At 37.8% G+C, this 14,793-nt stretch overlaps 1 protein-coding gene across 4 annotated transcripts in view; it reads left to right on the forward strand.

Annotated features, from left to right (window-relative positions):
* The window catches only part of golim4.L (golgi integral membrane protein 4 L homeolog), a 64,000-nt gene that overhangs the window by 24,775 nt on the left and 24,432 nt on the right, over nt 1-14,793 (forward strand). For all 4 annotated transcript variants that reach the window (XM_018263722.2, XM_018263724.2, XM_018263723.2 and 1 more), the window contains exons 2-6: nt 1,612-1,686; nt 7,031-7,080; nt 9,840-9,893; nt 11,772-11,922; nt 13,530-13,612. In XM_018263722.2, the coding sequence (XP_018119211.1) occupies nt 1,612-1,686; nt 7,031-7,080; nt 9,840-9,893; nt 11,772-11,922; nt 13,530-13,612 (413 nt within the window). The remainder of the gene's footprint in view (nt 1-1,611; nt 1,687-7,030; nt 7,081-9,839; nt 9,894-11,771; nt 11,923-13,529; nt 13,613-14,793) is intronic.

Here is a 14,793-nt window from a genome sequence, read left to right on the forward strand (position 1 = left end):
AAGATCATCCTCTACCAGAATGATGGCAAGAAAAAAGTATGGAGAAGGCGTGTAACAGCTCATGATCCAGATCATATCACATCATCTGTAAAACATGGTGGAGGCAGTGTGATGACTTGGGCATGCATGGCTGCCAGTGGCACTGGGACACTAATGTTTATCCATGATGTGACACAGGACAGAAGCAGCCGAATGAATTCTGAAGTGTTCAGAGACACTGTCTACTCAAATCCAGCTAAATGCAGCCAAATTGATTTGGAGGCTTTTCATATTACAGATGGACAATGACCCAAAACATACAGCCAAAGCAACCCAGGAGTTTATTAAAGCAAAGAAGTGGAATATTCTTGAATGGCCAAGTCAGTCACCTGATCTGAACCCAATTGAGCATGCATTTCACTTGTTGAAGACTAAATTCGGACAAAAAGGCCCACAAACAAACAGCAACTGAATGCCGCTGCAGTAAAGGCCTGGCAGAGCATTAAAAAGGAGGAAACCCACAATCTGGTGATGTCCATGAGTTCAAGACTTCAGGCTGTCATTGTCAGCAAAGGGGTTTCAACCAAGTATTAGAAATGAACAATTTATTTTCAGTTTTTTAATTTGTCCAATTACTTTTGAGCCCCTGAAATTAAGTGCTTGTGTTGAAAAAAGGCTTTAGTTCCTCACATTTTTATGCAATCTTTTTGTTCAACCCACTGAATTAAAGCTGAAAGTCTGCAGTTCAACTGCTTCTGAGTTGTTTCCTTTAAAATTAATTGTGGTAATGTACAGAACCAAAATTAGAAAACAGAGTTGTCTGTCCAAATATTTACAGACCTAACTGTATATATATATATGATCTATGATATAGATTTATATGGGAGAAGGCCTTTCCGTAGCTTTCTGGATAGCTGGTTTCCAGATAACAGATTCCATACCTGTAATATACAGGTATGGGATCAGTTCTACAGAAACCAGTTATCCAGTAAGCTCTGAATTATATGATGTTCATCTCTCATAAAATCCATTTTAATTAAATAATTAAAAACATTTTTTTTAATGGATTCCTTTTTGTCTATTAATAAAACAGTACACTGTAATGGGTCCCAACTAAGATATAAGTAATCCTTAGTGGGGTAAAACACTCCTATTGGGTTTAATTATTTTTTAAATAGTAGACGTAAGATATGGAGATCCGAATAACAGAAACCCCTATCCGGAAACCCCTAGTTCCTGAGCTTTCTGGATAACTGGTCCCATACCTGTATATGCAAAAGACCAAATGGACCATTTTTACATACACACGAATATTCCAATAAAGTATCATGTCCAATGAAGGATCATGTCCAATGAAGGGTAAGATAAGCTCATGAAGAATATTTGTTTGTGTATTGTCATTCTAACCATGATGAGAGAACAATAGATGCAGACTGTTTCTCCCCTGTACTAGGCATTGCACTATTAAGCAAAGCGAATTTGATCTACTGATGGAAAGTTAAACCAAGGTGGACATTGATTATTTTTACTTTATAATATAGACATTATTCTAAATATATTATTATTTTCTGAATAATAATTTGGTTGGACAGATGTACAACAGTCACTCATAGAACATTTTTTTGTTTTTAGTGGTGTATGAGCACAGGTCACGACTAGAAAAATCATTACAGAAGGAAAGACTGGAACACAAGAAAGCTAAAGAAGGTAAATATATTTTTAAGCAGAAACAGGTCAGCATGTTTATCAGAGGAATGCAATCTAGCACCTCATCTCTTTTACAGGCTTATAAATATTTGATGAACCAAAATATTGTAGCTGAAGTGTTAAGCAGATGTCCTGCAGAAATAGTTTATCATCAGATGCATTCACAGAGGTTATATACACGGATACAATTTCAATTTCTTTCCTATCAAAATTCAGTACAAATGCTCAGGGCTTAGCTTGGTAGATCAGCAGTGACTCGCATCTCAGAGGCCATGCTGCCACCATATTACCTAATAGTTCCACTCACCTGAGCAAGCTGCATTAGCTAGGAATGTGTAGGGCATGTATGCCACAATTTTAGGAGAGCTGTTGCTGAAGTGTAGCCATACAATGTTTTGTAGGGTAGCTCTCTGGTGGTAGCAGCTTTGGTTGGCCCACGTATCAGCACTCTGGAGTAATTATGTTTCACTAAAGTGTATTCTATCTCACAAGCTTCGCTATTATTCCATACCTATAATTTACCACAGTAGTATATATGTAGCATTTTTGGCTGGTACTGGGATTGCGTTAAGTAAGAATAGATCACTGTAATTAATCTGTGTTCTTACATCTGTGAATTTGGTTGTGGTAACAATCAAGCCAAAATTTCTATAGTTACATTAGTGTTTCCTAGTCACCCATGGGATGCATTCACCAATGGGTTAATCGCCCTCCGGGCCAATGGACAGGTCTTTCTCCACAAGTTAAAAGTTAACTCCTCCCCTACTCACCCAATCTATTTTTGTCCTGTCCGGAGGCCGTTGGATGGAGGCAGTTCATCGGCATATGACCTATCATGTTTCCCAGCATTAGGGGGGTTTCTCTCTGGTTCTGACTTTCTCTGTTCCCCGATGTTTTTTTGCTAGAAGTTCTGAGGCTCCCCGATACTGGGGTTAGCGGATCTGTCGAGGAAGAAGCCAGAGAGGCCAGCTGTTATCTCCTTAGCATGGTTTAGTTAGGCAAAAGAAAATGCAGAGCGAGCGGAATGTTTGGAGTGCATCGGATCCTTGGTGGGTGACATCGGAGGTCGTGGCGTGATCACAGGGTATGCGCCTCTGACGCACTTCAACCGCACAACAGCCGGAATGGCAGAGAAAGCTAAGAAGGCTGCAGCGAGTCAAGACACTTAATGCAGGCAGCGCATTGAAGCTGGGGGCATATTAGGTAAGCATCAACACAGAAAGCACGCGTGTATACAGGAAGAGGAAGCGATGTGAGCGCCATCTTGGGAAAGTGCAAATATTGATTACCTCAATTGGGAATTGGCGCCAAATATGCATGACAACGGCATGGGTACCCGGAACATGCATTAGGCATAATTTTGCAGCCACTCCGTACAATATATCAAAGTATGTGGGTACAGACAGTGTCTTTATAGGCATAGGTGACTTCCTGTCACTGCCATTTCCTGGAGTTTGATGAAAGTTCATAGCTCTGAATCAGGTAGGTGAAGGATAATGTTCCTTTTCACCAAAATTATTCAGTAAAAGATAACTCATATGAGTTTTGTTTTTATGTGCAGAATGCTTATGGATCCTGGGATGTCGGGCAAACCACCTCACCCCAAGGGGAAAAGGTGAGGAAAAAAAAAATGGAAAAACTGTACAATTATTGGCTAATGCCTATGTTATTATGCAGCTTTCTGCCTCTGAAAAGAAGGACAAGACAACGGAAAAACCAACTCAAGCCAGGAAGAACCGGGGACAACACAAATACAAGGAAACCAAGCCTTTGCAGAATCCTTAGCAGCGGTCATTAAACAAGCAGTTGTACCGGGGTTCCAAGAAGTGGCAGGTGCCAAGAAAAGGCGAAGGCACTCATATTCAAGGCAAACTGATTCTTTGTCCGAAGGTGAATTGTTTGACATATCTGAAATACACTCTCCTTTAGGTTCTGAAAAAGGAGAGATTGACTCGGATGAGTCTAATTTTGATTTAGCCATGATAGAACCGTTGATTAAGGCAGTGCATCAAACACTGACATTTCCCTCGGAACCTTCTAAGCTAACTTCAGCGGATAAGTTCTTTCAATCAGCCTGTTTTCCAGTACATGCTTAAATCAAAGAAATAATTATGGCAGAATGGGGAAAAAAACAGAAAAGAGACCGCAAACAGCGAAGAAATTCTTGAAGAAATTTCCTTTTGAGGCATTGGTAAGGCTGGCTAAGAACCACTTTACCAATGGATGATGCTGCAGTGTTTAAGGAACCAATGGAAAAGCGCGTTGAGTTCAGTCTGAATAAAAACGTATTGTGCAGTGGGAGCCGCATGTAGACCAGCAGTGGCACTCACGTCGGTTTCCAGAGCTCTAAAGGTTTGCCTTTAGAGCTCTCAGATATGGAGGAGGCAGTGTCATCCAATGTGAAGTCAGTCAGACATCTGTGACAGTGTGCCATGATCTAAAAATTTTGGGCCTAATGTCTTAAAGAATTCAGATAATAAAATGGGCAAGATGGCATTCAAGGTTTCTGCAGAACTTTCTATTAAGAAAAGTAAAAAATTCACAGTTGAATTTACTCAGGAAGTAAGTGTTGCCTCAGGAGTTAAAGAAAAAATTAAAGTGGTGGTGCATTCAAAAAAACCTTGGAAGAGTTATGTGTCTGGAGGAACCAGAATGGACAATCCTAACAACCAACGCATCAGGTGCCGGCTGGTGGGCTCATGTACAGTAAGTGAACATTTTGCCCAGGGTTTCTGAGACTTGAATCAAATTTCGTCAAATGTCCTGGCATTAAAAGCAATAAAATAAGCCGTTTTTGCATTTGCAAACATGTTAAAAGTGAGAAGCATAATGGTAATATCCGACAACGTTACAGCAGTAGCTTATGTACAGAAGAAAGGAGGTACAAGAAGTATGGTGCTGTTAAAGGAAGCAGAATTATTTTTGTCAGTGGGCAGAGTTGTCATTGGAGAAGCTGTTCATCTGCCAGGAATAGAGAATCAAATTTTTTTCAAGTCGTGTTACGATTGGTCCTGGTGGGTGGAGCCCTCACAAAGACATTTTTCAAGACCTGGTAGAAGTTTGGTGACTTCCAGGCGTAGACGCCGTGGCTTCAATTCTAAACAGAAGTGCCGGAAATTCTTCTCAAGGTCCCCATGCAAGGAAGCGGCAGCTCTAGATGGCTTAAGACAAGATTTGTCTGCAGGGCTGATTTACATTTTTCCCCCCAATTCCTCTCATATGGAAGGTACTGAGGAAAGTAGATCAAGAAGCAGCAGAAGCGGTAGTAGTTATTCCCTTCTGGCCAAGAAGGCCATGGTTTCCGTTGCTTCGCAGGTTAACCTTTAGGGAACCAAGGAGAATCTCCAGGTTTACGGGGATGTTTCAGTGCCAGGAGGAGAATCGCCTGTCCTTGATGGCCTGGAGATTGAAAGTGAGAGGCTTAAGAAGCTGAATTTGAATGAAGATATTGTTGAATTTCTTCTGAAGTCAAGAAAACGTTCAACGTCTACACAGTGTTGTAAATTTTGGGACAAGTTTGTGCAATTCACAGTTGATAAAGGTCAAGATCCTATCCATATAACAGCCTCTCTTCTGGTGGATTTCCTTTTCGCAACATATCAGAAGGGCCTGCAAATAAATACACTTAAACTGCAAGTTACAGCAGTGGCAGCGTTAACAGGACAGACTTGTGCATTGGATCCATTAGTTCAGAGATTTTTCAATGCATTGATGAGATGATAATAAAACCTTGCATTAAGAGAATATCTACCTTTTGTGTTGGATCGCCTTTTGAGCCAATACAGGAAATTTCTTTATGGAACCTTACCTTGAATGTTATTTTATTGGTGGCAGTTATTGTATTATAGGAGAATTGTCGGATTTATGTGCTTCAGAACCGTTTACAACAGCCTTCAAAAACAAAGTGGTACTACGGCGTGCCTTTAAGTTTCTTACTAAGGTGATATCTAAGTTTCATATGGATTTAGAGGTGTCACTTCCCTCATTTTGTCCATCTCACAGTGCTACGCAATATGTTGGCGCTATATAAATACATGTTAATAATAATAATAATCTCCAAGAAGAAGGAAGCTCCTTGGCATACTTTTTATCTAGTCAGGGCAATAGAAGTCTACCTGGGGAGGGCATGTGCTTGGAAAATTTAGACCATTTGTTTGTGATTCCCGGTGGATTTAGAAAGGGTCAAGCTCCATCTAAAAGGACAATAAATTCTTGGATTATAGCGGCTATTGCTGAAGCATACAATACAGCAAGCAGGAAGGTTCCCCGGTGGCTTAAAACTCACTCCACTAGAGCATTGGCGAGTTCCTGGGTGAAGGGGGCCAAATCGTCACCAGAAATAATCTGTTGATCTGCAAAATGGTCATCAGTCAATACTTTCATAAAGCATTATAAATTGGATGTCCTTACCTCGCAAGAAGCCAGATTTGGAAGAAAAGTCTTGCGATCAGTTGTACATTTGTACATTTGTACATTTTGCTGAATAAAAGCATATAATTTCACTGCAATGGTGTTGTAGTCCCTCCCTGATACCAGCTTTGGTAGTTCCCATTGGTGAATGCATGCCATGGGTGACTAGGAAAACAGGAAATTGTTTATTACTCACTGTAATTTCTGTTTTCTGGTCACCTTCCATGGCAGCATTCACCAGGGAATTCCCAACCTATGTGGGCAAGCTTATAATTAAGACCGGTGAGTAGGGGAGGAGTTAACTTTTAACTTGTGGGGGAAGTACTGTCCATTGGTTGGGAGGGCGACCCATTGGTAAATCACAAAAAAGTAATGTTTGCCAATTTATCAACACTGCATTTTGTGTAATTTTAAGATTGCATGAAATCTGTTAAAAGGGATCATGTGCGTTTGTTAACATTAAAAATTCACATTAAAAAAAAAATTTCACAATAAACTGAATTTATGGAGTAAAGGTCAATTTCCAATGATATATAAAGGCAAAGAGGTATTTATTGATATAATAATTGATTGTGACTAATTTTTACTGCAAAACACCCCCTTTACAGCACAGCATGATATTGTAATTTTGCAGATGGCCCTGTTACTTTTTTTTTTTTGTTTTTTTTATGGCATAAAATAAATATCAGTATTCTTCATGCGTAAATCAGAGAATGTGTCCTGTGGTTAGACTGTAGTGATAAACTACATGTCAGCACGTGTTTCCTCTGCAAACCATTCACAAAACAATCAATACTCAATATTGTGCAACTAATAGTTGTGCAATTAATAGTTGTGCAATTAATAGTTGTGCAACCAATAGCTGTGCACCGTGATTACTGTAGTATAATATAATGTAATAGAATGTGTGTTTGTTTTCCAATCTCCATTTCAGATTTCCTTGTTTATAAGTTAGAAGCACAAGAAACCTTAAATAAAGGAAGGGTGAGTGCCATGCATTATAATTGTTGTAATTATCATTTGTTAAAATCAGTTGCAGCACAAGGGTTAAATACTTCATTCACTGTGCAATCTTTTTTTTCTTGTTTTTTTAGTTTTTTTTAGTCTAGTGACCAAAATAAGTATTGTACACTAAGGGGCATATTTATCAAGGGTCGAAGTTCGAAGTTAAAAAAAACTTTGAACTTCGAATTCAAAAAGACCAACCAAATAGAGGTTGAAGGTTTTTGGGGGTCAAAGTGGTCCGTATTTGGCCTACTTCGAATTGTACGGTATCTAAGGAATAGCGCCTTCGATCTACTTCGATTCAAAGTTTTCACCCAAAAAACTTTGAACTCTCAAACTCCACCAATTGCATATAGGTTCTAGGAGTTCCCCCATAGGCTAAAACAGCACTTCGGCAGCTTTTAGGTTGCGAATGGTCGAAGTCGAAGTTTTAAAGAGACCGTACATGATAAATTTCAATATTCGAATTTCCAAGTTTTTATCAACTTCTAATCAAAGTTGGACTATTCCCTAGTCATAGTACACAAAAAATAGCTCGAAACTCTAAGTTTTTAAACTTCGAAAATTCACCTCGACCTTTGATAAATCTGCTCCTAAATTTAACCATAACAGTGAACTTTAAAGTATGATCCAGAAAAAAATGGAAGAACCATGCTGTTTTAGTGCTTAAACACTGTAATATGCTATAGAAAAATGTATTCCTACATGGAAACTCATAAACATATCCAAGGAAGCAATACAGTTCGGTCCATAAATATTCAGACAGAGACAACTTTTTTTTTCTAATTTTGGTTCTGTACATTACCACAATGAATTTTAAATGAAACAACTCAGATGCAGTGGAACTGCAGACTTTCAGATTTAATTCAGTGGGTTGAACAAAAAGATTGCATAAAAATGTGAGGAACTAAAGCCTTTTTTAACACAATCACTTCATTACAGGGGCTCAAAAGTAATTGGACAAATGACTCAAATGCTATTTCATGGGCAGATGTGGGCAATTCCTTTGTTATGTAAACCTAAAAGACGAAACCTTTATTCAAATACCAAGAAATTATATTCACAACTATTAGTTGAGGTCTGACGGATGTCAGAAAAAACAAAAATTATTTTAGAAAAGAAAAAGAAACCCCACCAATTGTTATGATTCTAAAATTGGCCAGAAATACTGCAACGTGATTTATTACACTTGTTTACTGACAACAATTCATAGAGAATTGTAATAGAATTAATAAAGTGCTAGTGCTGCTATAAATTCATCCATAATTAGAAAAATTCATGGATTTAAGTAAAGTGCTGTGCAATAAATTAGAATATTAGACCCCAAAGAAAAAAATCAATTAAAAATATATATAGAAAAATGACCAACTTTAGGTAGTGGGTTAGCAATTGAAGTCACAATCCATAAATTTAGATTACAGAAAATAGAAAAAATAGATGGTGGAGTTGTCCCATAAACCAACTGCCTGATTTTTTCTAAAGCCTGGGACACCACAAAGATAAGGCAGGACAGGGTAACCGGGGCTGTGGCCTTGGTATTTAACTTGCCCTAAGTGTTATTAAGAGGCTAGGTATCCCTAAAAAGCCACAAACCGTCGGTCCCTTAGAAAGGAAGGAAGATTCCTTGACAAAGCTATTCAGCGAAACGTACGTCGGCGTTTTTAGTGATCCTCTTGTGGTCAAATTGAATTTTTGCCAAATCGATCTATAGGAAATATTTGGGCTGGGTTTTTCAACGGAAGTGGGGGCAAGAGAGCTCGGGGTCTAATCCTTCTTTATTCTATACAACCTCTTACAATCTTCCTTCCTTTCTAAGGGACCGACGGTTTGTGGCTTTTTAGGGATACCTAGCCTCTTAATAACACTTAGGGCAAGTTAAATACCAAGGCCACAGCCCCGGTTACCCTGTCCTGCCTTATCTTTGTGGTGTCCCAGGCTTTAGAAAAAATCAGGCAGTTGGTTTATGGGACAACTCCACCATCTATTTTTTCTATTTTCTGTAATCTAAATTTATGGATTGTGACTTCAATTGCTAACCCACTACCTAAAGTTGGTCATTTTTCTATATATATTTTTAATTGATTTTTTTCTTTGGGGTCTAATATTCTAATTTATTGCACAGCACTTTACTTAAATCCATGAATTTTTCTAATTATGGATGAATTTATAGCAGCACTAGCACTTTATTAATTCTATTACAATTCTCTATGAATTGTTGTCAGTAAACAAGTGTAATAAATCACGTTGCAGTATTTCTGGCCAATTTTAGAATCATAACAATTGGTGGGGTTTCTTTTTCTTTTCTAAAACAATTCCTTTGTTATGTCATTATCAATGAAGCAGATAAAAGCCCTGAAGTTGATTTGATTTCTTACCAAAATTAGAAAAAAGTTGTCTCTGTCCAAATATTTATGGACTTAATGTATATATCTCAAGTTCTTTTCCTATGTCATGGGATGCAAATCTACATTGAAGCATTTACAGGGCTGTTCCAACTGTTTTTCCAAACACAATGATTTCGGTGGATGTCTAGGGACAATATTTTTTGCACGCTGTTTCCAGGTTTATTTCCAGTATGGCAGATTTTCTGTTAAATTGCTGGGCACAACGGGGACTGCTTCTTATTTTAGCACCCATGCCAAAAATATATATAACTGTTCTGCAGGCAAATTCATCTTCTGTTTCATTTCTTGTGTCTTAGAAGCCGAATAATCTATTTTTCGGTTTTTCCCATACAGCAAGATTCCAATAACAGATATAGTGCTCTGACGGTACAGCATGAAATGTTAAAGGTAAGTAAAGAAGGGTGGTTTGAGTAACTTCTTCAGTTGAACTAAGTAGTAGGGAATTCCCAATATTTAAACCCTTAAACTGATACTGACACTAAAAATTACTTTTTAAAATATGATTGTACTTTAAAAGTTACCTATAGGGCATGCTGATTTTTTGCTGAGAGGTCTGTTTTTGTAAGTAATGGTTACTTGAAGTTCCTAAACCTGACGTTTTGCCAACCTGACTGTCCCATCTCAGCCTGTCAGTTAAAGTTTCTAATGCTAACGGAGTCCTGCTGCACAAATATGGCAGCCCCCTCATAGATGATCACGGGGAGTCAGATAGGTAATGTAAAAGCTTTGAGCAAATAATTTATGGCAAAATTATAAGGAGCGTGCATAGTCAATTTTATGGTAGATGTAAAAAAAAGGTTCAATTTCTTGTGTGTAGCATTTACTGGTCATACATTTGACTGGTTGCTATAGTTAATAGATGCGGCCAAAACTCAAGACTTTTATTGCATTACCAGGATGAAGTCTAGAAAGTGTAGGACTAAAAAAACTCCCATCATACAAATAACTCTTCATAGGCTAACTTAGTGAGCAAAGTATTGTAGGTGTTTCATTGGAAAGAAAAAACTATGAATTTAACTACCTTGGGGATTAGAGAGTTGAAGGGTATTTTCAAGGAGTTTCCTGGGGACTGGAATATGACAAAGTTGCTCCACAGCTTAAAGAGATACCGACATCATAAAATAACCTTTTTTATTATCTACATTGTCTTTGAATACTATTTATAATTTTGCCATAAAAGTATTTGCCTAAAGCTTTTACATTACCATTCTTACTACCCTGTTGCTCTATGAGGGGGCTGTTATATTTGTGCAGCAGGAGTCCGTTAGCATTAGAAACTCTGACAGGTTAAGAAGGGACAGTCAGGTTGGAAAAAGTCCTAGCATTGCAGCGAGGACCGCCTACTGTTTTTTCATTGGTGGGTGGGCGGGTTAGGCAGATGAGACGGCCGATGGGCGTGAGGTTTCTTTACAAGTGAACTGAGCAGATTCTGTGGGAATACACTGACAGGCAAGGTAACTGCTATTATAGCATCAAAACCATAAAAAAAATAATGCATTGCAATTACAAATAGCCTTATAGTCATTCTTCAAAGCCTAGGAAAGATTATAGACTTCGACCATAGATCCCCTTTAAAGGAAAACTATACCCCCCAAACAATGTAGGTCTCTATAAAAAGATATTGCATAAAACAGCTCATATATAAAATCCTGCTTCATGTAAATAAACCATTTTCATAACAATATACTTTTCTAGTAGTATTGAGTAATCATAAATAGAAAATTGCCATTTTAAAAAATAAGGGCCGCCCCCTGGGATCGTAGTATTCACTGTACTCACAAACATACCAACAAACCATACATGTTAGGTCACATGAGCCAATTAAAAGACAGAGTTCTATATTTTGCTTCCACACTTCTTCCTGTTATAGTTAGAGTTGTAGTATGTCTGGTCAGGTGATCTCTGAGGCAGCACACGGACCTTCACAAAATGGTGGCTCAAGGCAAGAAATGTAAAAGGGCAAGATTTACTTAAATATATATTCCAGTTTGGTAAGATTCTTTAATATGCCACTTAATATGATATGAACTATCTGTTGCTTAAGTGTTCATTTTGGGGGCATAGTTTTCCTTTAAGGAATTGCAGAGGCTCTAATACCATTAAGAATTCAGAAAGTGCAGATCTGCAGCAGAACTGGCTTTAAAATACTCTTATCGCAAAGATGCACAGAATATGTTTAGAAGGACTTTGTTAAATAATGTATATTACTGTGCCACTGAGTCCAACTGAATTATTTTCTAATAATTACATGTTGATTTTGCTTAGAGTCAACATGAAGAGTTGCGGAAACAGCACAGTGAGCTGCAAGCAGAACATCAGAAACTGGGGGAAGACCTCACAAAGACATACAGTAGTCACAAGGAGAAGTACTTGCTTCTGCAGCAAGAAAAGGAACAGGAGCACTCCAAGCTAAAAGGTAATTTTACCCATTTATGCAAAAAAAGTGATGCAATCAATTATAAGTAAAACTGTAATGTTTCAACCCCTGTTTAGTGTTGACTGACCATTCTCTTCCTTTGAAGCGAAAGTAGCAGTTGCAAGAATGTACATATGATTAAATGCAACAACTTGCACAAGCCTTATTCACTGAACGCATGTTGCTCCTTTAAAGGGGTGGTTCACCTTCAAACAACTAGTTGGTTTCAGATAGATCACCAGAAATAACGACTTTTTTCAATGACTTTCTATTTTCTATGTGTGACGGTTTTTCTAATATTGAAGTGTAAAGTGTCATTTTTCACCTTCTGAAGCAGCTCTGGGAGGGGTGTCCAAACTTTTGGCTTCGCCGGGCCACCTTGGAAAAAGAAAAATTGTCTGGGGCCACACATGAAATACAAAAACCAGTTTGATTTGTAAAAGTAAAGGAAATACACAGAACTACAATGCCAATTGGATAACCAGATGGAGCTATACACTGGAATATGGGACACCTGGATATTAAATAGACTTATTATTATATTATTATTACTAACTGGACAATGGGCAGAGTCCCCACTCCTCCTATATCCTTTGCAACATGACGTTTCCTCGGGAACCAAGTGTTTCAAGCTGGGCCACATTCATATGCATCCTGGGCCGCAGTTTGGACACCCCTGCTGTAAACTGTTCTAAATGGATAGATTTAGTTGATACATTTCTTATCTTTGTCCCTGCTGAGCAGAATCTCTGGGTTTCATTACAGGCAGCTGTTAGAATTGATACAATAGTTGCTAATACTCCACAGATACTGCTGAGAAATGTATCAACTCAATGTTGCAAAATTGTAACAGCTTAGAGTCTGCACCTGAATTACTGAGCTGCCAGAGAAACACCAGAGAACATTCACCTTTAAACTTAGATTTTGGAAAAAACTTAAAAAATAAATAATGGAAAGTAATTTAAAAAAGTCTTTATTCCTGGGGAACAATCTAAAAACAACTGAACTGAAAAAAGTGTTTGGAAGGTGAACAACCCCTTTAAGTCTGCTTGCCCCCCTCCCTCCCAAAGCACCCAACCTTTTTGGGTTGAGTGGGACCCTAAATCAGGGACTGTTCTCTCTAAAACAAGAGCTGAACCTCTTATTAGATTCAACTCTTAAGGCTCTTAAAGTAACATATACTTGATAAGAGTAACTTTAAGATAAGCCCTCATAATGTACTCTCTGCATAAGGATAAACAATGGAAAATGTGCAGCACCTATAAATTAGGATTATGATGGCATTTCTTTTCACACAGTACTTACTTCATCCATTAAATAGCATAAGGCTGCTGAAAATGTGGTCTTTCAGTAGTTGTTAATTTGAGCATCCTTAGACAGCTGAAAATATAACATCTCTTTCATCTTATACAAAGTTCTGTTTCATTATTTCTGGGTAATATGGAAGCTTTTACTGTTAGCTATGGCTATGTCTTAGGGTCAATTCCTCCTTCTCTTAAAATGCAAAATGTTTTAAGCCATGTGTTGTTCGCTTACTTGCTTGGGCAGAAATGTTACATTTGTATGAACTTCCTCTGTTTGCCCTCTCTGTGTATTTAATATGACAGAAAGTATCTACAATCTACGAGAGGAGAATAAACAGCTTAGGAAGGCCCATCAGGATGTTCATATCCAGCTTCAAGATGTCAAGGTAAAATTTCCAACATTTTATACCACCAAGAAGCTCTTCCTTCACCCAAGAGGCCCAACTGACTTGCCTCTTCATATTAGTTTTCACTTATTTTAACATAGCATTGTTGTCTAGCATACAGTTTAGCCAGATATCCTATTTATAATATTCAACTTTATTTTTTAGTTTTATTCAAGAAATTATTCAACTGTTTCTGCTTTACAAAGCAAACTAATGAATTTAAAGGGGCTTTTTCAGGCAAGCAGATTGACCCCCAATTTATTTAGTTTTATTGTAAGGTTATGCTTTCATACCCATATGTTACACTCAAATTCATTTTTTGCATAAGGTGCAGAGTTCTGAAGGGCTTTCAATAAATGGACTATGCAGTCTGCATGAAACTGCCTTTGTAATTGTTACCCTTAAACTTTTGGCACTTGAGACTGTGTTTTCTCCCTCTTAAACAGAGTTTCCAACTATGTCCATTAGTATTAGCATTGCCACCCAAATTTTTTAACATCCACTGACATTTTACATATATAACAATTGGAAAATCACCATTATTGAGTGACCATTGCATGCGTTTGTTAATCTTGAATATATAACATGAAGCGTACATATAGTTTGTATGAAATTACACAGTGAAGAAATGTACAATTCACATAATAATCTTTTATACGGTCCATTTAAAACATTTGGAACATAATTTACATTTCTGAACAGTCTCCAGACTCACTTTTAACCATTTTTATTAGCTTTCTTTTAAATATTTAACATAAATGCAGCTTTTTAGCTTCATCTCCCCAACAACTGTCAATGCCAGCTGGCATTGCTTTAATGCTTCCTTTTCTGTCTGTGTGGACACATTAAATAACTGCCGGTCACAGAAGTGGGCACAACACTGTCCAAACAGATCATGCAGAAGTTGAATTTTCAGGCTTGATTTTATTCTTGCTCTACTATCTATTGTACCATTGGGCCATAACAGAAAATATTTGTGACATCTGTGCCTCTGTCTTGTAATGAGCAACAAGAGGGAGATGTGATTGAAATAGAATTTCCATAATAAAGCAGCTCACATCTTTATTGAAAATAGTGCCATGTGAACAAATGAATTTCCATATAAAGGAAAAAGCGCTACTACTGCTCAACTTGTACATGACCCCCTAAATCTTACAACAGAGCCTGGCAAAACACTGACA

Source organism: Xenopus laevis, chromosome 5L, assembly GCF_017654675.1.
Source record: "Xenopus laevis strain J_2021 chromosome 5L, Xenopus_laevis_v10.1, whole genome shotgun sequence".
NCBI classification, from domain to species: Eukaryota; Metazoa; Chordata; class Amphibia; order Anura; family Pipidae; genus Xenopus; species Xenopus laevis.